The sequence below is a fragment of the Stegodyphus dumicola genome, chromosome 12 (genome assembly GCF_044657685.1).
Source record: "Stegodyphus dumicola isolate Sdum_Otavi_A_Nest chromosome 12, ASM4465768v1".
Classification (NCBI taxonomy): Eukaryota; Metazoa; Arthropoda; class Arachnida; order Araneae; family Eresidae; genus Stegodyphus; species Stegodyphus dumicola.
In genome coordinates this window covers 111,725,710-111,751,474 of record NC_140779.1, presented here as the reverse complement: position 1 = coordinate 111,751,474, position 25,765 = coordinate 111,725,710, and the positions used below count along the sequence as shown (strand labels likewise).

Below are 25,765 nucleotides of genomic sequence, written 5' to 3'. Positions count from 1 at the left end.
AATCGCAAAACGAAAACAATAGTCCCTCAGGGACAAAGCCCCTTTGGACTAATGATGTTGCCTTTAATAATTTCAAATAATAGATTATACATTACTGCAAAATATCGGAATTAATTGGGTTGGCTAGAAAATAATTTCGATGTTTTAGTGTGAAACAAAACTCATTCCTTCCTATACAAAAAGTGAACTTTGTCCATCTTCCATTCTGTTCGATGACCTTTCGTCATCTTTCTGGTAGCTTCATGATTCCAGGCTCATAGAACTTATCTAGTCTGTATCAGCAAAAAACTCAACCAACTGCGATTTGAGTTCGTTGCTATTGCTGAAATTTTTACCGTTTAAGAAGCTTTGTAAATGTCGAGCTAAACTATAATCTTACAGTGCAAACTTAGTGGTATATGGAGGACGCTGCATCACTTCCCAACCAATCTCCAGTAATTCCATACGTGTTTCTACAGATGTGTGAGGACTCGCAATGTAGTGGTGGAATACGATACCTTTTCGATTTGCCAGTTCTGAATGTTTCTCTTTGATTGCTACTTCAGTTTCATAAATCGTTGCCAGTAAACATCCGAGTTGATCGTTTGATTGTTTGGAAGCAGCTCAAAATACACAAAAACCTTTCTAATCCCACAAAATTGGCGATTTCTTACTGATGCAATTTAGGCTTCGATATGAATTGTGTTGAATCATGCTTGGATAATGACATTTTCTATTAATGTTATTGTAGACGACCCATTTTTCATCACCAGTGATAATTCGTTTAAAAAAAAGGATTTGTTGCATTAAGTTTATAATGCGTATCGCAAATATTGATTCGTTGTGTTAAATGAATTCCTTTCAGTTCATGCGGAACCCAAATATCGAGCTTCTTAACGAGTCCAAGACATTTTACGCAATTTTCATTTGCTGTGTCTGATAGATTTAACCTTTTTACATTCTCTCGTACAGTTATATAACGATTCGATTCAGTTATGGCTGTAATTTTGTTATCATCAACTTCAGAAGTTCGACCAGAAAGTCGGTCATCTCGAGTGAAAAATCTCTAGAATGAAATTTTTTAACCAATTCTGACACAAGTGTTCTGTTAACACTATAAACTTCACATATCACTTTGTAAGCCTCAGCCGCCTTCTTGCTTTTTGATTTGGTTTGGTTTATATGATTATGGCAAAGCCTCGGGGACTATTTGCCTAAGGGGAAGAATGCTTACGGGGAGGACTTTCTAAGGGAATTGGCTCCTATACACGTTACACATGGAGCCAAAACGTTCGCAGAATTCGAATCTCGAACCGAATTACCAGTGTTCAGCGACTTTACCGATCGGCCGCTGGTCTACCTCTTGCTTTTGGAAAACAAAAAAGTAAAATATGTCGTAAATGTTTGTTTCTGCACCCGATATTAAAATGGATCGTAAACTAACAGTTGTAACAAAAATATACGGAATTAATTTCTGTTGCAACCTAAAAGTATCAGCTGCCAAATTTCAAAAGAAAAAAAATATATAAGATCGACAGAAGAAAAACAAAAGGAGCCTAACGCTATCTATTTGAGCAAATCGAAACTACGTTCATGCCAACCCAACAATTTTACTAAAATATTATAAAACTAGCTTAGTTTCCATAGTCTATTGAATACTGGTCTCTCCATTCCATTTGAATAATCATTTTCAATCATGCGAATAACCATTATAATCATTTAATAAGCATATCCTGATAGAGCACCTATGATACCACATAACCATATGAATTAAGGTTGTATTATAAATTACGTAAGTTACAGATATTTTAAAAAATAAGGTAAGGATATAAAATATTGTGATAAAGTACAATTTTTATGTTTTTTAATTAGTTAAATGGTGTGTGGTTTTAATTTGAAAGATAAATTAACTATCCTCTGACACATAAAATAGCAAACACCTCTGATTACTGACAATTTGCCGGGTACTTTTGTGTTCTGAAAGGCGTGATAAATTAAATTATGCATGATGCCCAATAATTCTGCGATGCATGGTAAAGTAAAGATCCTTAATCACGTGAAACAGCGAATTAACCGGGCTGCTAGGATGATAAATGCCTTAATACCGTATTATAACATAATGGAACACAAAAAAAAAAAAGTGGAATATAAATTTTAAAGTACGGGATGCGCAACGTTCAGATTATAATAAAAAGTGAAATATATGTACATTCTGGACATTTTGGAAATTCCTTTAATAAATATCCGTAATCTTTGTCGGTTTAAGTAGTGACTCTCTTGGGGAATAGTTATTACCGATGTTAGGTTGTTTTATCAGATTTACTGACTACTTTGATATCTAATAATCGTGAGAGGTTTCATTATATTTTTTGAAATATACTGTTACGAATTTTGTGCACGTGCAAATAAATTTAGTGAAATTGTAGTATTTTTTGAATAATGTAACATGAAATGCTTGAAAGAGAAGATACAGGTGCAAGAGGAAAAAGAAAAATACAGGTGCAAGTCTATTTAACATTGTATAAATGATTATCTCGGTAAATTAGCCACATATCGTGAAGCTGGCTTTGGCTTTGACAACTAATTGCTGTCGCCGAGAAATCGCCAAAAGTAGCCAAACTTTTCAACATTATGATCGGGTCTCTGTATAATTGATCCTATAGGTAACTGTAACCATATCCGTCTCTCATATGCCTTCCAATAATTTCGAGAAGTGGAAGGTGCTAGAGATTTCTCGACAGCCGGGGGTGGAAACTATATAAACTATTCTATACTACTAAACTACATATAGATAAAGAGAAAACTATATAACTCCGAGCTATATATAAAACTATATATATCTGGGCGGCCGGTCGGAGAGTATTAGTTTTTCAGTTGTGTTTTAGTTCGGAGTATTGTAATATCTCCATTGCTATATTGTAATATCTCCATTGCTCCATAATCTGAACTTTTATACTATAAATATAAATAAGTGTAATAAAGGTAGTTGCAAGCTTAGTTTTCTAAATATTAAGCCTAAGCAAATATTTGTAGTTACAAAGCTTTTCAAAAATAAGTTTAGGAATTTTATGGCAACAGTTTCACCATTGACCACAATACGGTTTTCAAAAATAATCTTATTTTTTATTGCGTCTTTAAAGACGGGTTTCTTAAACTTCCTTTAGTCGAGACCCCTTTTTATCACTGAGATTCTTTCGGGACCCCATAAGCACTGCGCAAATCCGACACACGCGTGAGTGAAACTATCAGTTTTTTCACTTGTACAGTAATATACTATTGCAGTTTTAGGTCGTTAACTTTAATTTCTAATTTTAAGGCATAGAGCAATGTGAAAATTTTAAATAAGTAACAGACGAAATGACAGCGTCACGTACACATTTATATTATAAAAAGAATGCGTAGAAACGTTTTCTTTTTCTTTGTTTATATCGTCTTATCTTTATCTATTTTCAGATACATTGTGTAAAAATATTTGGTAATCGTAAAATTATTATAATAAGAAATATCAAAAGTGCTAAATGCTTTGGCAATCCCTTGCTGCAGGTCCCGCGACCCACAGTTTAAGAAACGCTGCTCTAAAGCAAAAATGTATACTTGAATTTTTTTGGGGCTTTCTTAGGTTAACTATAAAATTTTCCATAATTTTATCAAGTCCTAAATTCCTAAATTGAATTGTCCTAAATTCTCAGAGAGATTAGTTAATAATGGTTCCATGGAGGTGGAGGTAACATTCAATAACAAGTTCTGTTTTATAAAATGCTGAACCATTAAATACTCCATATTTGCGATACCTTTCACTACGCCCTTTTAGCCCGCACAGTTTTACGTTGTTTCACTTTAATGTGTTCTTTTAGTTTTCTTTCGAGTCTGATGCCCTTCCGAAAAAAATAAGAATTTATTCTGTTATACACCCTGTTTCAAAAAGAATATACGTATTACAAAGTGTTATTTTGTCCAAACTATCGATCACTGCGTCTCGGCTCGGCTATTGGCGAAACGAATACATAGTCTAGTTTATATTAATATCCGCTAGATGTCAGTTGTCTTCTGTTTCGCGCGGTAACCGTCATATGTTTAAAATGGCTACTCCGCTACAGAAATAAGTTTTGTGCAGTGGCGTAGCGAGAGGGGGGCATGGGGGTGCCTGATGCCCCGGGCGCCGCTCGTAGAGGGGCGCCAAATGGTCTCCAAACAAGATTTTCCGGAAAATTTCAGTTTTTATTTTGATCGATTTCTGGAAAATATATTTAAACTTAATAACTATTGTAATTATTTATATATAATTAATTATTTATTTTCTTGATTTGTTTGATAAAATGTGTAACAAAATGTTTGTAGTACATCAACCAAAACGTTCTTCCTGACCACTTTATTTCTCCAAAGTAGAGATATATTTATATTTTTTTTAAACGAAATGCACGTATATGTTCTGCTTTTATTTTAAAACGATTTCTCAAACATATCCAGTTTCTAAAACCCGATTCCATAATCTGGAAATGACATTTTGGGACAATCTTAACGCTTCCGCTACAATGGATTGCGTTTGACTCTCCTGTAAACGACTGATGTCCTTCCTGGCTACCGATTCAACTATGTCATCTTGCTGAGACATCGTATATTCACTGCTACGAAGCATTCAACGCATGTGAATTGTTTTTAATCTCCTATTACAAAAGGAATACTGCAGGTCGCTCCTCACTCCTTATCTAAAACGCATAGTTTTTGACGTCACAAACTAAATTTGCATATTCCCAAGTTTGTAAACGTTATAATTTTCCTTTATAATCTCTTCTATTTCCTTTTGTTCAGAACGGTTATCGATTATATGGTTATTTCATACAGAACCCACAATATCCCCTAATTGTTTTGAACAGTGAATGTGACTGTATGACGATACTCCGCAGTGGCAAAGAAACGGAACCTAAAACTCCATTACAGATCTATAGATAAAATGTTTTTCCAAACCTAAGTGTCGCACTTCAAATACTACTTACTATTTCATTATCAAATGCTAATTATGAACGTTCGTCCAGCATATTAAATAAATTTTCACATATTTACGATCAACGATGTGACAAGATCCCTTAAGTCATCTAGCATTTTTAAGTGTGGAAAGAGAAAAATTTGAAAGGGTCGACTTTGGTGAAGTAAATAATAAATTTGCTTCATACAAGGTAAGAAAAATGTATACATAGTAGTTAATTGTATTCATGTATTATATTATTATTAATAAATATAAGTGCTCGACCAAGTCGAGGTGCACGTGATTGAAGGGAGATGAGGGCAAATTAAAATTTTAAAGTTGTCTGGTTGTGTGTCTGACAATTTTAGATCTTTGGCACTCCAAGCACGAACGTGTCTAGTTGGCTATGTCCTTTTGCATGCTAGGCCATACGAAACGTTGGTGTATCATTTTTTTCCGAAGCCTTGATGCCAGGATGTGACAGACGATGTAACTGACTAAAAATGGCATGGTGAAATCCGGACGGAACAAAGGTCGAAATCTTGAATCCTGAACATCACAATTAAGTGATTTTCCAGGTGACAGCTGCATCGGCTGCAAGTTGAGATTGGTGGAAGATTTGCTTTTCAAGAGGTTTTGTAGTTCTGAATCCTGGTGTTATTCATCGGCAAGGGCAGCAAACTTTATTGGCGAAGGAACGGCTAGTTCTTCAATACGAGACAAGGTGTCTGCAACAATATTCTGCGAACCCTCAATATAACGGATAGCTGTTGAAAATTGCCCTATGAAGTCTAGGTGTCTCATTTGACGAGGAGAAGTTTTATCCTGTTGAAAAGCATAAAGCATAAGCCTTTTTAAAGGGCGACTGATGTTTTCAGGGAACCCCATCGCCAAATCCTGGGTGTGGAGAATCCTCATCCTTTTAGTTCGAGCGCCATTGTAGAGACATTAGGATATTTGGAAGCAAGAGAGATTGAAAAATTAGCAACCGCCTTCGCCGGAAATCGAACCGCGGACCTCTGGAGTACCGGCCCAGCGTGTAGAATCACCAGACCACACCACACCACGAAGGCCCAATAGGAAAGCGGAGAAATACCTTATAAACGTAGAGTGATAATGGTTTAGATGCGGAAGGATACTGCAAATTTGTTGACGAAATTAAATCATTTTTGCATTTTTGGAACGCTTCGCAAGATTCTGCGGTCCAGGTTATAACACGTTTATCGTTTTTCTCGCTTCCAACCAAAAAAGAATTTAGAGATGCTTGTATGGTTACTGCATGAGGTAAGAAACGTTTATAAAAATTGAGCATAGCAAGAAATCTTTTTAACTTCTTCACTGTAGATGGTTCGGGCATATCGCGGATAGCGGTGACTCTGGAAGGGGTTGAACGCCATCAGCGGAAATTTCATGACCAAGAAAGGATACTCTTGGTTGACCAAAAACGCATTTGGAAGGATTAAGACTTAACACCGTACCTTTGAAAACGTTCAAAAACTGTTCTTAAATGTGATGTTCACATTTGAGAACTGTTCTCAAACTCATGTTCTTGCTCTGTAGAGGAGGCGATTAAGACGTCATCAAAATAAAGTACACGAAAGTCGAGGCCGATTAACACCTGATTCATGAAGAGTTGGAACGTTTGAGCAGCACTGCATAAGTCGAAAATCATGACCGGAAACTCAAATAGTCCAAAAGGCGTAATAACCGCAATTTCAGCTTGGTTAACAGCTGGGACTATCAGCTGGGTTAACGGGCATTTGGTGATACGCCCGCTCAAGATCAAGGGTTTTGAAAATAGCTTTTCCCTCTAAAACTTGCATACAGTCTTGAATGCGCGGGATTGGGTAACGATGAGAAATTGCAGCTGCATTTAACCGGCGATAATTGCCACTTACCATTTTGTTTCCGAACTAGATGGAGCGGACTGGCCCATGAACTTTTTGAAAGACGGCAAATTCCCTTTTCCATCATGTATTAAAATTTCTCTTTGGCGGCTTTAAGCTTGTCCGGAGGTAAGCGTCTAGGTTTAGCGGCAATTGGAGGTCCGTTAGTTTCAATATAATGTAGTACATCGTTCTTGGGTTCGGAAATACCCATAACTGTGCGCGCGATTGTAGGGAATTCTCTGAGAAGTTGATGTCATGGGGAGTTACCCGAAATCAGTTTAATTCTCAAATCTTCACTATTGCAAATTACTCCATGATAAGTTAAGTTGGTTATGGAATCTATAAACGGCGATTTTTAATATCGATAAGCAAAGGAAATTTATGTAAAAAGTCAGCGTCAATAATAGGGCAGTAGCAATAATAAATTGTCATTGGAAGTTGCGGCGCAATCTTAAATCTACATATATCAGGCGTTCACCAGAAGTTTGAATAGGAGTTCCATTTGCTATATAAAGTTGTAACTTAATAAAGCGCTTTTATTCGTGAAAATGTGGTGGAACTACAGAAACATCAGCCGGGTGTCTACAAGAAACCTTAAGCCCGAATTCTTTTCGATGACGAAAAGGCGTGCAAAATTCCGGCCGCTGTCATTCATGACTTCGACCAACGGCCCTTCTCGTTTCCCTGGTCACGGTGGGTGGCATTTGTTGGCACGGTGGGTCACACGGAGGGTGGCATTTTTTTGCCTTGTTTCCAAATTTGTAGTGGTAAAAAACAAATACCCGGAGGAGGGCTTTCATAACGTTTCCTCAGTGGGTTAGGACGTGTATTTAGACTACGTGATGTGGAGAGGTTGCGGTGAAAAGGTTCAGCTTGGATGGCTACTAACTGAGCAACCTGTTTGGACAAATCATCAATTTGAGCCTGTAACGCCACAATACCTGGACCAGGAGCCTGCACTGCGTGTATTTGCGCAGGAATGGCCAGTTCGTGAATTTTATCAGCGATTTCGGGAAGATTGTTAAGTGGCTCGCTACTGGCCGCTAAAATGGTTTGCATGTTAGATGGGAGTCTATTCGTCCATAATGTTTTAAGAATGTTATCCGTTAGGTTACCGGCGGCTAAGTCTGACATTTTAGATAGCAACTAAGAAGGCCTTATATCACTCAACTGTAAATCGTGCAACAGCTGCTTGATTTTAACTATCTCGGATTCTTCATAAACAGAAATTAACCTTTTTTTAAAGATTTGTATTTGTCCGTCGCCGGTGGATTCAAAATTATTTCACGAGCTGATTGCCTTACCTCTGATTCTAACGCGGCGATCGCTGTATAAAATAGAGTTTCGCCGACAGTAATGTAACTCAATTTAAACTGCGCATCCAATTGAATGAACCATAACGATGGGTCTCGGCGACAAAAAGGCGGTGGCTTAACTGCCGCTCATGCCAATTGTGAAACAGCATCGTTGTCAACCACTTTAGATCAATCAAATATGCACAGTAATAATATATATAGAAAAATAATCAATATGTATATAGTGACACAGTTTCTTGGTACTTGAAATCAGAGAATTTGGCGGCTCAAATGCAGCAAATTATGACAGAAATACACTCATGTCCATAAATTAAGGATAATTCGGAGTCACGCGAAAATCGGAATCTAAAATAAATATATCACCTGTAAAATCACTACACACGTCTTCAAGAATCATATGCAAATTTCAGGAAGTAACCAGATGACACCGATGGTACGTCACAATGACGAGCGTGTAAGAGAGTGATATACAAGGAATACAGGCAAAGAAGTAAAATTGTTCGCAGCCGCTTTATAAGCATTTCAGTGCAATAACCGAATAGTTATGACACAAAGGACGCATTTGGATGATTTTTTACGTGGTAGAATTATCGGCCGTCTGGAATGTGGGCCTACCCAACTGGAAGTATCAGACGAACTTGGAATTGCCCAAAGTGTCATCTCCAGGCTTTGGCAATGATTCCAAGATGATGGTAATGTGAGTAGACGTTACAGCACAGGTCGCCCCAGAGTTACAACGACGCCGAATGAGGACCGGTATTTGGCAGTTACTGCCAAGGCACATTGGTCTATATGCTCGTAGACCTGTCAGATGCGTTCCACTTACTGCAACTCACCGTCGCCTCCGGTTATCCTGGAGTAGAGAACATGCATTGTGGACACCGCAACAGTGGGCTTGTGTGATGTTTTCCGACGAGTCCAGGTTTAGCTTGCAGTCTGATTCTCGCCTGACTTTCATATGGAAAGCTCCAGGTACCCGTTACCACCAAGAAAACATCATTGAACGACACCGTTACGGTGGTGCCGGAGTGCTCGTTTGGGGTGGAATTATTCTGGGTTCCAGAACTGACCTGCGTGTTCAAATTGGAACCATGACAAGCCAAATCTATCGGGACGTTATTCTGGAACAATATGTACGTTTCTTTCGGGGCGCCATGGGCGCACAATTTGTGTTTATGGATGACAACGCCCGTCCTCACCGTGCAAACATCGTAAGTGAATGCCTTCAATGGAAGGATATCACCCGTATGGACTGGCCAGCATTCTCACCGGACTTGAATCCAGTAGAGCACGTGTGTGACATGCTTGGCCGACGAGTTGCAGCCCGTCAACCTCCTCCTACATGTCTACCGGAACTTCGGAGAGCATTGCTTTTTGAGTGATGTAATATCCCCCAAGATCAGATCGATAATTTGATACTCAGCATGCCTAGGCGTTGTACGGACTGTATTGCATCGTCTGGGAGACATACAATGTATTAAAAAATCATACCAACCATGTAATATTTTTTTTGGTAAATAGTTTTTTTTTTTTTTTTTTTTTTTTTTTTTTTTTTTTTTTTTTTGTAATTTGCTCCAGGGAGAAAAAATCGCTATTTTTTTTAATAATATTAAACATATAGCATCGTTTTTTGCTCTTTACCTTTTGTTTAATAAATAAGCTTTACAAATAAGTCAAATTTGTTTTGCTTCTAAGTCTTCCTTTGCCTGATTTTGCATTATCCTTAATTTATGGACATGAGTGTATATTGACTCATCGGAATGTGGCACAACGCTTGAAATCACAGGTGCATATTCGTGCAATATTGAAGATTGCTACTCGTAATAAATACGGGTCACCAATTATGGTAGTACAATTTTTTTAGACAGATCGTTAAATAATTATAACAATTGAATAGAATGTTTTTGGTTGATATGGGTTACCAGACTGGCAGAGTTGAGTTGTAGTAGGCAAGTTGCCACATATCTATTTATCTATAATGTATCGTTACTTTTAATTGTTTAAAAATTGTACTTTTTAAAAACACTTGTATAAATATGTAAAATAAATAACAGCTTTTTATCTAATTCTAGATCATCGTATGTCTGATTTTTTCGCCGACACAGATGCATTTCCGAACCCAAGGCTAGTGTAGTTAGGTAGTGACTATTGTTAATATATTTTTGAGTATTTTATGGCAGATTTAGCATTTTATTATTATTTGCATTATTTTCCTATTACGAATATATTCTATACATTATATACTGAAAGTTTTTCTTTTTTGGGGGGGGCGCCAAAATGGTATTTTGCCCCGGGCGCCAGTTATGCTTGCTACGCCACTGGTTTTGTGTTCTCGAATTTGACACTCTGTGACTTCTTCCTGTGGGGTTTCATTAAAGACAATGTTTATGTACCACCACTCCTACAGAATCTGGAAGAGGTGAAGAATCGGATTCGTACTGTCATAGTCAGTACTGTCATAGTCAGTCATCAGTGACGACGAACATGCTTGCCCGAGTATGGGAGGAATTTGAGTATCGATGTGATATTGTTCGTGTCGCTGATGGAGGACATACTGAACATCTGTAACATCTCTAATCTGAACTTGAGAGGTTCGTATGTATGTGTATAAAGTTTCATATTTGTATGTCATACAGTTTAATAAATATATACATTTGAAATACGTATATTCTTTTTGAAATACGTTATATTTAATCTGTCTGTTATTAGCTATTAATAAGCTAAACTATTGAAAAGCTATAGATGCAGTTCTTAAGAATATTATTAGGACTATTCTTAAGAATATCATTTCCTAAACCTGATTGGTTTAAATAAAATTGCATTTAATTCATGATGTAATTAGTTAAAAATATTAAATATTTTTATCGAATTATCGTTCCTTTATTTTATATTATTTATTCGTTCATTTTTATAGAATCCTCATAAATATCATTCTTTTTTCAGTTAATCACATCAGTGTTCAGCTTCCTAACACAATGTTTTCTTGTCTTTTTATTTCTAATATTTTGAGGGTTTTTTTAAATTATATATTTTTATGATAATTGTAGGAGTTAAAAAATAGCTGTTGTTTTATTATTTTCTTTCTTTTTCAGATCATGAATTTTTATACAGAGATGCTGACGGAGCAGCTACAATATTCGACGCTGACACTCTTCAAAGGACGGTCGTCATGCCTAACACAACATTTGTAAGTAAATTGTTTACATCAAATGCCTTGCATCTATTGAAGAAAACGTCAACTAATATTGTGTGAAATAAAATGAGTAAAAAATATTTAATAGAATGCTTATTTTTTTTAACTTTAGAAATCATCATTAGAAAGTGGTTATGTCCACTTACTTAAATAATTATTTCTAATTACTTTTTCATTATGATTATTCAGTAAAATGTTAATGAAAAACTTATATACATTTGATTTTAATCATTATCAAATGTAACAGCTAATAATAATCACCTACAATTATTTCAAATTTACAAATATCATAACTTCTGTTTTTACCAGGTAGCTCTCAAACAGCTGTAAATCATTTGTGTCGTGTATTTGTTTTTTAATTTAGCATTATAGTATTAGTCAATAAACAATTTTATAAACTTGTCTGTCAGAGCATTCTGAATTTTTTGAAAATCCTCTTTAAAGTAATTTGGAGTCTTTATAACGCTGGATAGAATAATTAAAAAATGCATAATATTTGTTAAATAACTTTCATTATAAAAAACTTGTTCCAACATAGATCGGAAATGTTCAACATAAATCGGGAATGGACACATTTACTTAATTCATAATTCCGCACATTTATTTAATTTTATTCAATTTATATTTAAACTATAACAAAGATAGTTTATTTGCGTGAATATGAGTCAGTTTCTCTTAGAAAGACCTCCACGAAAATATTCCTCATTTTAGGCAGTTAGCCCTATTATGATTTTGTTACAATTTATTAAACAATAATTTGATCGCATTTATAAAAATACGTCAATGTTAAAAAAACCTAAATGGATAGGATTTATTTTCAGCATTTATTTTTTTAACCTGCATACACAGATAATTACTAAAATCGCTATACCATTAAAGAAAGCAATTATAGTTTAAAAATACATTATAATGGAATGATGAACTAATTAAAATGTGTGATTATTTTGAGGTACAGAATTTGCAGAAATCAGTACCTCGATCATCTATTTCTGCAATAATAGCGGCAGTCATACGACTGGACATGGAGTCGAAATAGACTTTAAAGGGCAGTTATGGGTATTGCTGTCAATGTGTCTTCTGCGCTTGAGTCCATCTGTCATACTAGCCGGCGATTATTGTCATTCAAATCTGTCTGCAATCACTTGTTGTTTTCAACTGGTGAGTAATCTTGAGAAATCCTGGCCAAAGCTGAAGTCGAATATTCTGTGTATTAAGAAAATGTAGGGATGTGGGGGAAACATACGGTCTTGCAGTGTCCTGTAGAAAAATGGTAGAACGAAAACCCGAAACTGTGGCACAGGGCAGCTATGATCATTAAAACCTCAGCAGCATCAGGTGGCTAGATAAAAGATCGGATGTGAGGACTGGAAGTGAATTGGATATGTACCCAATTGCCCCTATACTGTCAATCTAGGTGCTAGGCCGGCATTACGGTGAAGGATGTAAATTTCCACGATCGTTTCCCTCCATGATTCTACCCACGGGTGCGCTATTAGCAAACGCTGGATTCCCCAGGAAACATGTCACGCTGTCGGCGCTTCCATGTGCGTCATTGAATACATCAATGGTCGTGACTTCGGGTAAGGTGAAGCAAAGTTCGCGTTTTTGACAATCCGTTGTAAAAGCATTCACACCCTTTGTAAGGATACTTGGTGCTGTACAACGCATCCAGTTTCTTTACTTTTTCTGTAGCATTTTATTTGGTAACGGCGTTTTACTTTATTATTGAAATTTGTATATTATTTTCTAACTCTGCTTACAATTTAGTTAAAATTGCTTAAGGTTTTATAAATGAATTTCTAGCTTTGCTTGCTAATATAAAATGGTTTTTTGTTACGTTTCTTTTATCTTTTTATAAGCTATTTTTTATGCATTTGACATTCTAGCATTTCTTTTCTTTTATTTTATTTAATTTGTTTCTTTTCGTTAACTTCAAGCAGATATTATAACATCCTGATTTTACATCATTTTTAGTAACTTTATTAGTAACTTTTATAATACTTTGAGAAATAGCATTTGTCTTCTCACTTGAATTATTTCAAATATTTATGTTACCTGAAGTTTCGGGAATTATTTAAAAAAATGAGTTATATCATCATGCAGTTCATGCTTAAGAATCTGTTTCCGTTACCTGCTGTATCTAAACTAAGAGAAGACTCTTAAAGTACAATAATGCTTGGATTTGTAAAGCAAAATCTTATAAGATTTGAATAAGCAACGCGGCTAGTAAAATGTTAAAGCTGAAAAAAGTATTTTTTATGAGGAAGAGGTATCATGCAGATCAGCGGCTTTTTCCCTGACTCTAGGGATACGGATTATGAAGTTGCTTATGTATTTCCAGAAGAGCTTTAATAAGCTATATGAGAAAATTAAGCCTCTCAGAGAACTTGAAATTGACGAGTTAGCAAGTAAAACTCCAAGAACGCTCATGAAAGTGAGGTAAAATTGGGAAGACAGTTGTCTCCTGTACTGCATGTGTGCTAATCAGATTGAAAGCGACGAGAGACAAAATTCATGATACGCAAGAAAATAATGGCAGTTAAAGATAGGTTACAAGGATGGGCCTCTAGCAGGTAATGAGCATTTATAATTTATTTCAGAATCTTATTCTGTACTAATATAGAAGCATATATCTTTGTCCGAAGTTTGTGGAAGTCTGCCTTTGTGGTAATTCTATGCTACACATCTGCCACACTGCAGATGCGTAGCATAGAATTGGCCTTATAATGTATAGGTCTTTCTATTTTTGTTCAGAGACAATTCACAGTAATTTCCTTGGACGACAGAAAATGTTTGACGATACCACAGGTTTTTCCTACGATGTGCTTAATATGACAATCTTCCTGTAACTTACAGAATTCCGTTCTTATATACACGTAACTTTGCATCTTGGTGGGATCTGACAAAAGTAGAAGTGACAGTACAGATAAAGGATAATCGATTATTTAATAAAACTTTACAAGGGGTTTCTGTGAATTTTTTAAATCTCAGTAAAATGATGAAGGTTAGACATTATGAAGTACGTATTCAAAATTATTTCTAGATTGTTATAAATAGCAGCAAACAATATCTAATTTCTAAAGTAAAACGAAAAATGCTGGATACATATTTATAAAAGGATATTTTATGTTCCACAATTCAGAATAATGAATAGATAATTAATTGGAAGAACAAGAAGTCAAAAATCGAAATGTTCGAAAATTAAAGGGACATAAAGTTTTGCTTCATAGCCCCAGTTTCATTATTTGCATATTATTAATTTTAACCGGAAACAGAACATATGACATGTACATTTCAGTATTTTAGGCATGATACCCATTTATCTGTTCGGTCCAAATTGGCATTTGTCTGTTATTTCTAACTCTTAGTAATATATTTTCGTACAAATTAGGAGGGAAGTGGACGTTAGCAATGTGAGTGCGAAGCAAGTACTTATAAAAATAATATAATATGCTACGATAAATGCGAGAGCCTTTATTATAATAAAAGTCAGACTTTCAAATTTTTAAAGTGTATTTTAAACTTTGATGTTTCTAAATTACGCTCTTCATGCAAACGAATATGTTATATATCTTCAAGTCATAAGTATGACTTAAATAAATTTATATGTTTAATATAAATTCTGTTTTCCTTTTGTATGCTGGAAGGGATGTATATATTTTACATTAAGAGTGAAGCAAATATGTTTTATTTTCATTTTCAGAGACAAATGAATGTTCATCAATATAGCATATCTCCAGACAGAAGATATATTCTCCTCGCCGTAGATTATAAAAAAGTAAGTAATATTTCGTTTGCCGATGAATCTCACTATCTTGTTTCTTACTGCATTGAGATAAAGATTATACTTTCTGGTTTTTATCTTTGCAGATGTACAGACATTCATTCCTAGCAAAGTACAGAATTTATAATATTAGCAACGAGTAAGTACTTGTGGACCCATCTAAACTTAGTGTAACACTTTTCAATCACTCACTTTTAGCACTGTATTTGTTGTCTTTATGTATTGCTGTTGGTGTAGTTCTTTTGTTTTGTTATTTTATGTTCCAAGTTCCTAAATTTGATCACCTCAGAAACTGAACTGGAAAAATTCCTTAAAAATTAAGCACTTAACTGAAAAACAATTTCACAACTAAGTATCGCTTAAAAGATTGGTCATTGAGCCTCCCAAATGGTATAGGGGTTAGGGGAGTAAACCGCTTAGTTGGCTTCCGACCCAGGTATAGATATATCCATGCAGAATTGGTTACCAATTCGATGGGAGTCAACCACTAGCTGCCAGGCCGCAGCGCTGGGCAGCCCCGGTTGAGCAGACGACTTTATAAAAGGCAAAAAATAAATATATGTGTGCAAGGGGTTACGGGAACCGACTAAGATACCAAAGGGTTGGGTTCGAATCCCGGAGAAGGCATGGATGTAACTGTCTGTCCCTTCGTAGGAGGCAACAATAGCCGCCTATTAGGTGCCTCCAAAGTAAAATGATAACCACTTCTGGCCATAGAATTCGCCATTGCCGAATAGGCAAGTTCCCGCCATTTGATAAACAAAATGATTGATCACTGATCTGTAGCCGAATCTTAAGAAACGTATCACATAAGGTAGATTTTCATAATGTGACAAACTGGTTTATGATTCTTAATCAATATACTTGATCGAAACATACATGGTGAATCTGGACAATTGAACAGAAATTTAGGGGATGATAGAAGGCAGCTATGCGAGCAATATTCGTCATAGAATGTATGGTTGGAACACAAGCGGTGAGTAGTTAAAGGATAGTTTTCCCACTGTCGCATTTAAATAATTAACGCAAGGATAAAAGGAGATACTTCAGAAAACATTTTATTAACAGAAATGTATGCGCGATGGTTACTGAAGCACATTTACGAAGACACTATGCATTTCCCGAGTATCGCCAGCAGCAACGGCCAACCTGACGGTTATACCTACAGGGTGTTTCATAGATCATGGGACAAACTTGAAGGGGGGTGGAGCGTACTAAAACATGCATTTTTTTGTATAGGAATATAGGGTCTAATGTGACGCATTAAAGCAGGAACGCAAAAAGAGACACGAGGAGAAAATGTGTTTATGTACAAAATCAACGCAAATTGCTTCTTTGCAGCAATACAGTATTCGCAATAAATGTTCAAAAAAGGGAACACTAACAGCAATAGGAACTACAGATGTGACTGGGCTGGCAATGCAGCGGTAGAGGGCGGTAGTGAGCTGGACAAACCACGATCCGATGCATCAGATGGATCATTCGCAACCTCTGATGTCGAACGTGATGGATGAGTTTACGCACAGGGAAAAAGCTGACGTGCATCTCATGTATGGTGCTGGTAATGGGAACGACAGAGCAGCGCTACGGTTGTACCAGAAATGGTATCCGAACAGGCTTATTCCGAAGCACACAATGTTCAAGAGGTTGCATTGGTCTCTGTGTGAAAACGGGTCATTTGAAGCCACCTCTGACACTAGGAGTGGAAGAAGAAGTGCACGACAACCTCGCATTGAAGAATCCATCTTGAACACTGTGCATGAATCACCTCAGACAAGTGCAAGAGCTACTGCACGTCGTCTGCAGCTGAGTCATTCCACCGTTTGGAGGGTATTGCATGAAAATGGTTTGCACCCATGCCATTTTCAGAGAGTTCAATTCTTGAAAGAGACAGATTACCCTCTTCGAGTTCATTTCTGTCATTGTTTCTTGCATCCTTAATCTATACAGTCCTTAATCTTTTAATGATATCTTAAATAATTTTAATACCGAACTAATTTTTAAACACCTCGAAGGAAATCTTTTCGAAGTGTTTATTGATTTCATTTCGCCAGTTTGTTTTCCTGGAAAAATAGAAAGAAGTGCCACTGAAGTTAAATATTTGTTGCAAGCTAAAAAAATAAATATACAACTACGTCTTGAAGAATTAAATAATATCTTTCCTAATTAATTCCACCAGTCTCCATGTAGCGTTAATTTACGACGAAATAATATCACAGCATTTTGTTTCCTATTTGGCTTTGCTATTTTGAATATTATTAAATATAATATTAATATGTCTTTAATACGAGGACTAATTCTTAAGGTAGGAGCCCTGTTGTAACTGCTCAGCTTAAAATTATTTTAGGTCTTTAAATGAAATCTGTATATTAAAATAAGATACAATTTAAAGATGTTATAATTTTTACAGGTTTTTAAATATTTATTAAAATTTTTATGCTAAATTCTGTCATCTAACAAATAGGTTGTAATCTGAAATTTTCAGATTTTGATTTGTCTTGAGTTTGACTTCGGGAAGCTTTAAACGAGTGAAGGGTTTACTGACTCTTTCGCCCTGCAGGGCACGTATAAACGCTTACGTTCTGTTTATTTTTTCTGAAACGACTGTGACCAAATTCATCATAGTCTGAAAGCCTACTTTATATGATTTACATCTTAAAATATAACTATAGTTTCCGACAAAGAAAAACGAAAACCGTTGTTTTCGTAAAGACATATTTAATCCGGCAAGATTTTTTAAACATGCCATGCATATTTTAAATTCCTTAATTCAAGTTTATGTACATATTAAACAGAAGGAAAATAACCCTTCTGTAAAATATAAAATGTACCATAAGCTTTCCAGTTCTACATGTGCAAATCTGTGCTTGTACGGATAATTTTTGCTCTCATTATTTTTTTAATTTAATGGGCTTCTTATTTTAAAAATCAACATGAAATTGGGAAAATTATACCCAGATAAACCTGTTTCAGTTTATAAAATATATAGCGTTAAAGACATATTTTATCAATTCAATTATTGTTGCAGGTGTTATTTGGATTATGGCTCAATAAACTTAAAATTTTTACCTTTGTCTTTTAAGAAGTACGAAGTTCTAAGAAGTTCTTTTTTGAAGTACAAAGAATTAGGAAACTATATTCGTGGCTATTATTATTGTATCCCTTAGCGAAAAATTAGGTCGTGCATAAATTTATTTAAACTTGGAACTGTGTTTCAAACCAACTAGATATTAGAATATTGCGTGTATGTAGTTTGCGAGAAAAATGATTTAATTAAAAATTTGCACTGTCATAGACATATGATAAAAGTACAGCAGAAATTTATTCATTACATTGTATATGCTGGGGAATGTTTCTTCAGATAACTGCAGGCTGCCCATAGTTTATTCACCGGATAAAGATATGTTTTAAGTAATACAGAATAAGAGAAAGAGAAAAAATTCTTACTGAATTTTATTTAGCACTTCAAAGAATTTTATATTAATACACTTGAACATGAGCATCACTAGTTGCTCAGAGAATATAAAGTCTGTTCTGTATTTCTCTTCCCTGGTTATAAGCTTTAGCGTGTTGTTTCTGTGGTGATTCGATTTTTAATTCCGCGATGCTGCGAATCTCTGCAACATAAACACAGTTCTTCAGATGTTCCAACGAAGTTGAGTGGTGTGACTTCTTGAGAATGGCGTGGCTATGAAATTGGCGCAACTCTACCAATCCAACAGTCTGGGAATGTTTCAACGAAGAACACGTACTTGTGTAGCCCAATGACAGAGGGTCCCATTCTATTGAAAAAAAAACATTTGGCTGTATTTCTTCTAATTATGCTAACAAAACCAACTCATCATATCGAAGTAATCATCCTAATTAATTGATGACTCCGAGAAAAGAAGGGACCAATCATTTTGTTATGAATTAGTGCTCATCAAACATTAATTTAAGGGTTACCTCGCTCAATTTTCCCTCACAAAATGCGGATTTTTTTCATATACAAATCTTGCAGTTATGTGGATTAACCTCTCCTCGAACATGAAAATTTGCTTCGTCAGTTTTCTGGGAAAATTTATCATCATTATTGATGCATTCAAGAATGTCTGCAAAAAATTCCTTGCAAACGACTCGTCTGATTTGTTGGCAAATCTGAAGTTTATTCGCAGGTAGTTTCAACTGTTCCTGAGTAACTTTATGAACATTCAACCTGTTTGAAGGCTAGACTTTACTGGGACTACACACAAATACATCTCGAATGACGGAAACATTTTCATCACTGACGCTTGGCCTCTTTACAGTTCCTTTATTCAAAACTTGTCCGTTCTCTCGAAACTGTTTTAGCTATCTTTTATTTGAATGTTCCTTTGGTGAAAATTTATTGATTTCATGGCGGAAACGTTTTTAATCTGTTTTCGGCGATTTCATTGCCCTGACCAAAGACCGCACATTGCTTTTTTAATGCATGACGCATTTTGTACGTAAACATACAAGATCCCTGTTGCCGGCCCCCGAAATTAGGACAAACGAAATTTCTTGAACTAAAGATTATATTGATATAAATTATTCTCTATTGATTCGTACAATTACATTTTAGTTACTTTTAGTTAAATCATCTAAACATATTTGTATCTTGCACATTATTTCTGCCGAAAATTAATCTTTGAACTAGCTGAACTTAATTTTTACTATTAGAAAAAAGCTTTATTGAATTTTCCTTCCAAAAAACACTATATAAAAAATTATAGTTGCTCAAAAACTTAATGATTTATGAATTAAATGTAAGATTAACAGTATCTTGAATTTTTTTCTCCAGGCATGTTGTGCCTCTACTCCATGATGACTCCAACGCCATGCTACAGTTCGCACAATGGGGACGGGGAGGAAGTCAACTGGTAAGTGATTTCCAAGTATTCTTTTTCATCTATGTTCTGTTCAGAAAATATAAGAATTAATTAAAGTTTATAAAGTTTTCTAAAAAAATAATATACATATATATATGATAATTTGGTTGTATGATGAGAGAGCTAGAGAAAACACTCATTACTTTTCAGTCGCGGTTGGAATGGTGATGGTGTTACAAGGTACAACTGCGTAGTTGCAGTCAGATGTAGATGTTTATCATGACGATTAAACATACCGTAATTTCCGGAAAAGACGCCGCGGCGTTTACGTGTTTAAAACTTAAATTTTCAGCGGGTGCGGCGTTTCTACCCATGCGGCGTTTAGGTGCACTAAAAATAAAATATTTCCTATGATGGTCAATGTACATAGTTTGGATGGCCTTGTCATTGTGCATAGACTGGTGCTGTTCCCACACAAAAGACCACTCAGTTGCTTTTTGCGAACGTTATTTTGTTTACATTCTTTCCCTTGAACGGACCTACATGCTTTATTCACCCTAAACGAGATCTCAGAACAATAACATTCTTCCGCCTTTCAAATCAACATTCTCATCAGTTTGAATAGTCTCTCTCCTCTGCCATTCGAGGAATCTTCCAGGACCCATCCTCTCCCCACCCCTGCCTTTTCTGCAATTTTTTTCAGAGGCGGACACGACTCCACCTGCCTCACAATAACGAACTCTGACGTATTTTCCCTTCAGCATGAATGTATTTTTCTTGGCATTCTGCCAAATACAGATCCCATCAGTTTGGGTACAAGTACGTGTTGGATAGTTTTTAAGTAAGAAGGGAGCAGAAAATTTTTGAAAATGTCTCTAAACGACACAGAAGCTATACATTTCTTACCTTTAATTTATTTTTGAGTTATGGTTTCATTTCATGCATTTTTCTTAACTGGTATGTCATATATCAGGACTTAGGTTGAGTTTTTGCATCTATACGGCCCACGACGATGTCACGCGCAATTTAATCTATTGCGGCGTTTACGCTGATGCGGCCTTTCTTCCGGAAATTACGGTATTTTATTTTTGAACATAAACAATTCTTTAGAAGCGCATTGTATAAATTACTCATCACAATGAATTGAATCTGCACTATACTTATATCACATTTTAAATAGTAGAAGCTACAGCTAAGCGTAAAGATGTGTGGTGTGTTATTCAAGCAGGAACAAGCACAGGGAGAGAATGCGTATAAAGCAGCTAGAGTATTTATAAACTCGGCTCCTTTGCTTCAGTTTTGAATGATGATTGGATAAAAGCTCACAGCACTGCAGATGAAATGACGCAAATGGCGTGGTGCAGGTTCTTTGAAGTGGATGTATTAAAATTAAAACCAGAAAATTATACGGGTGCTATTCTTTTCAGGCCACTTCTACCTTCAACCATAAACAGGATGTCGTCTGCATACGCTGCGCAGTTTTCCCCGTTTTATGTCTCTGAATTTCTGGAATGGTGTATTTGTAACTATCTTCCATACGGATGGTGTCAGGCATGAAACTTGATCGACACCACATATAAGACACAAGTATCTGAATTCTGCAAAACACTTAACAGGAAAATTCAAACGTTTTAGGCTGCTTTTTCGTCTTCATGTTCCTTTGCGATCTATGTCTAGCAGTTCTGTTTTGTGAGTCAAGATCTATAGTTTATTTTCTGGCTCATTGCAGAAATTTTTCTAGGTATGCCTGTGCTCTTGTCTGCAGTTCACTCCTTATCATAGTAACCAACAGGAAGTCTTTCTGCATAGGCTATTCAAAGCCAACGTATTATTTATCTGAATTGCTGGAATGATGTATTAGCAAATGCATTTTGGTCATAGGCATTAACCTTTAGGGACCCTTCTTGTCGTAAACTTAATAGGTTTTTCCTCGATGGTTAGCACTAGCCATTATAGGCGTTCGCCCTTAATAAGGCCGAAAGCGGGAGTCACTTTAGTGTGAAGGCGCCTAAGAGGTGAGCCATAGTTGGCTCCTATGAAAGGACAGACAATTTACATCCACGCTTTCTCCGTGATTCGAATCCGGGCTCTCAATAGTCAGAGTCATTAACCACTTTCCCTCCTGAGCAACTCTTGAAAGTAGTACTGTCGAAATTACACTGTCTGTCTTATAGGTGTCTACGCAGGATCTTATCTACGGTGTCTGGGCATGAAGCTGCATCAAAAGTGCTGATGACGAGGCCCTCACAGTGATGTTAAATACGTCTAAAATAAAAGAGCGTGTATCTACATTCTTGTTGGCAGTAAGAGTCGACATAAGTTTAAAAATGCATGTTGCGTAGAATAACCTGCAAGGGAATTCTATTGCTGAGGATAAATTGCAGTTGTGATGCATAGATGAAAAATGAAACCAGAATTTATAACTCGCACCAGTGATTTTACAAGTGCTGGACGTAGGCAGAGTGGCCTGTATGAGAAAGGGTCTGCAGCGTCTTTATCAGTCTTCAACAATAAAGCTACTTCTGCTTCGTCCGTGTCTCGAACAGAGCGGCGCCTCCAACAAGCCTGTAAGCTAAGCCAGAATCAGTTCCGGAATCAGAACTGAAAAAGGCCAAAGGGTCCATTAGTGCCTCCATGATATGATACATTTCAAAAGGCAAAGGAGGAGGCTCAGTACCAACTTTGTTAGTACATTTCCAGCGCCGGAAGCTATACCTAATTGTCGTTTGCAACTCTGTAAATTGTCCTCCACAAAAGTTTATCTTGATCATTTAATGTGAGTTAATAGCAGCAGCAAAAAATGTGCGACTGTTAAAGTAAGCTGTAGATTGTTAAATGGTTTTAATTTCTGGTAGTGAATTTCACTTGCTTCATTGGACTAACTAACTTCGTAAAATATGTTCTTCTTAAGATTCAGATCTCAAAATTATATTATAGTTCCTCAAGAAATAGATTAAAAAAGAGGTAGATTGCCATATACTCTCTGCAGACGACTGATGACATAACGTGATATCTCATTTCAACCTTCGGTACTTCAGAGAGTGGTATTTTAGATGTGGCAAAATAGTCGTGCCATTTCAGACCTTTTTATTTCCTTCCGCTAATGTTCATGATGAAAACTCAAACGTCATGCCATTTCAGCCTTTCTTTCACATAAAAAAGAATTATTACTCAATTCACAGTACTTCATGGTTTAAAATGCACTATATATCCGTCAAACTGATTTCACCGACCCATAATAAATCTTAGCCATCGAATATTATTCATTAAAGAGAAAATCCTGTGAAGTAGAAAGTCAAAAATAAAATGAACGTATTTTAAATAATCCGAAACAAACTGTTCATGAAACAAGGAAATCCGAAAAAAAAAACAGCTTTTTAAAATGGATGGATATTGCTTATTTCAGCCGGAAAAGAAGTATAGATCCTCCATACTATACAGTAACTCTGTTGGTAAATGGCCGTAAAAACTGCTATTCCCTAAAATGTGACTCAGCATTCCAATCAATCAAATGAATATTTTTTAAAAATTTAGTCAGTAAAATAATGAATCCATTCTATTAAAAATTGTTATAGGAGCATCTATTATCATTTTCATGAGACTATGGATGTAAGATAAAAAAATATGTAAATCAAAATTGTAATTTGAACTAGCGGGTAACCCCTTAATTCCCCCTCTTTAATCTAAAAATCGTAATAAATTTTTTGAACGGCGTCATTTCTAGATCAATCCATCTTGCATGGTTTGCGCAACGTTACTGATGTGGCTGTTCTTGAACATGAACTCAAAATTTCGAGACCTGAAACCTGTTTAATCTAAACCAAAACCTTTGCCTGGTGAGCCTCCATATTGCAAACTTGCGCACTTTAGCTTCAGCTGTCTGGTGTTCGCCGATAACATCGCGGCAAAAACATCGTGGACGAAAACGTCGGGGAGAAAACAACGCAAGGCGAAAACGTCGTGCTACAAAACATCGTGGGAGAAAACATCGCAAAGAGAAAACATCGCAGTTCTAAAACATCGTGGCACAAAACATCGTCGTCGAAAATAAAGCGGTTCAAAAACATCGCAGTTTAAAAACATCGTCGTCGAAAATATCGTGGTAAAAAATATAGTATCTACAAATCATCGCATGACGATAACATCGCAGACATGCTATTTTCAGGTTTTAATAATTGTAAATGGATATTTCCATAATGATTTGTGAGCGCAAGGTGTAAAGAAGGATAAATTTTACTTTCACATTTTTTATTAACTAATAAATTTTTGCTGAAAACGTAAGAAGGAAACTTAAGCATAGAAAATTAAATGTAACTTATAGATTATACTTTTCATGAAATATTACAGTAAAAACTTTATAAAAATGATTTATTAATGGCCTTTGTTAGTTAACTATGTCGGTTTAAAATTCTATTAAGTGTTATAAGTTACATTGATTTTCTATGCTTAAGTTTCCTTTTTATTTTCTCAGCAAAAATATATTAATTAATAAAAAATAAGTAAAAATTATCCTTCTTTCCATCTTGCGCTCACAAATCATTATGGGAATATCCATTTACACTTATTAAAGCATGCCTGAAAAAAGCATGTCTGCGATGTTATCGTCATGCGATGATTTGTAGATACTTTATTTTTTACCACGATATTTTCAACGACGATGTTTTTAAACTGCGATGTTTTTGAACCGCTTTATTTTCGACGACGGTGTTTTGTACCACGATGTTTTAGAACTGCGATGTTTTCTCTTTGCGATGTTTTCTCCCACGACGTTTTCACCTTGCGTTGTTTTCTCCGCGACGTTTTCGTCCACGATGTTTCTGCCGCGATGTTTTCGGCTGTAACCCAGCTGTCTTGCAGTCAAGACGCTTCCTTTGCTTTTTCGTACAGCTAACTACTCCTTCATCTAAAATGTGATATTTTGTATAAAACTATGGGGTGCTTATTGCGCCCATGATCATATGCGTGAAGAAAAGTGTATTTTCGATAATTATTTTATGCCCATCAATAAAAATTACATTCAATACGGCCACGTCTGTCTACATGTCTTTCCTTCGAGTGTCATCTTTCTAACCACACAGCAAAGTCTCTCAAAGTTATAACGCAGAGAACCATCGTCAATCCATTGCAGCTTACTCCAAGTCATCATATTACTTACTTATTATTATTGGATATCTTATTAATTTTATATATATATTACACACACACATATATATAAGATAAAAAATATGAATCTCAAAATTACCAACTTTAATTTATCTTTTTAATTCCTGATTTTAATTTAGCTACGTCCCCTTCCTGGAATCTAAAATGTTTCATCTAGTAATTAATCCGTTTCTTGTTTGTGTAATCATGCTGCAATGCGGCAGCTCTTTTCCACTCGGATTAAAGGAAATTTTTACTATAACTATCACTGATACTATTGCGTACCATTGTATTGCAACGGTTATATATATATATATATAAATCGTTGCAAAATTTCGCCTGGTGAGCCTCCATATTACATATTATATATATATATATATATATATATATATATAATATTCTCATTCGTATAAAGCTAATTTAAAATTAAATTTTCATAATTTAAAATTTTAATTTAAATTAGCTTTATACGAATGAGAGAATATTTGTTAAATTCAAATTTCATTCCTTTCAGAAAAAGCTCAAGAGAATTATTTAAATTTAATTAACTTTACTATTAGTTCTTATGAAACATATATATATATACTGTTAATTTTCTTTTCATTTTATCCTTCCTTATGAATCATCATTTTTATGGTAATTTTCGACCAACGAAATTATAGTCAATTTC

General features: G+C 35.5%; 1 protein-coding gene across 1 annotated transcript in view; it reads left to right on the top strand.

The window, feature by feature from the left end:
* Positions 1–25,765, top strand: part of LOC118185383 (inactive dipeptidyl peptidase 10-like) — a 497,660-nt gene that overhangs the window by 334,226 nt on the left and 137,669 nt on the right. Inside the window, exons 4-7 of the mRNA XM_085806802.1 lie at positions 11,240–11,334; positions 15,044–15,118; positions 15,211–15,263; positions 19,926–20,004. Coding sequence (XP_085662928.1) covers positions 11,240–11,334; positions 15,044–15,118; positions 15,211–15,263; positions 19,926–20,004 — 302 coding nt within the window. The remainder of the gene's footprint in view (positions 1–11,239; positions 11,335–15,043; positions 15,119–15,210; positions 15,264–19,925; positions 20,005–25,765) is intronic.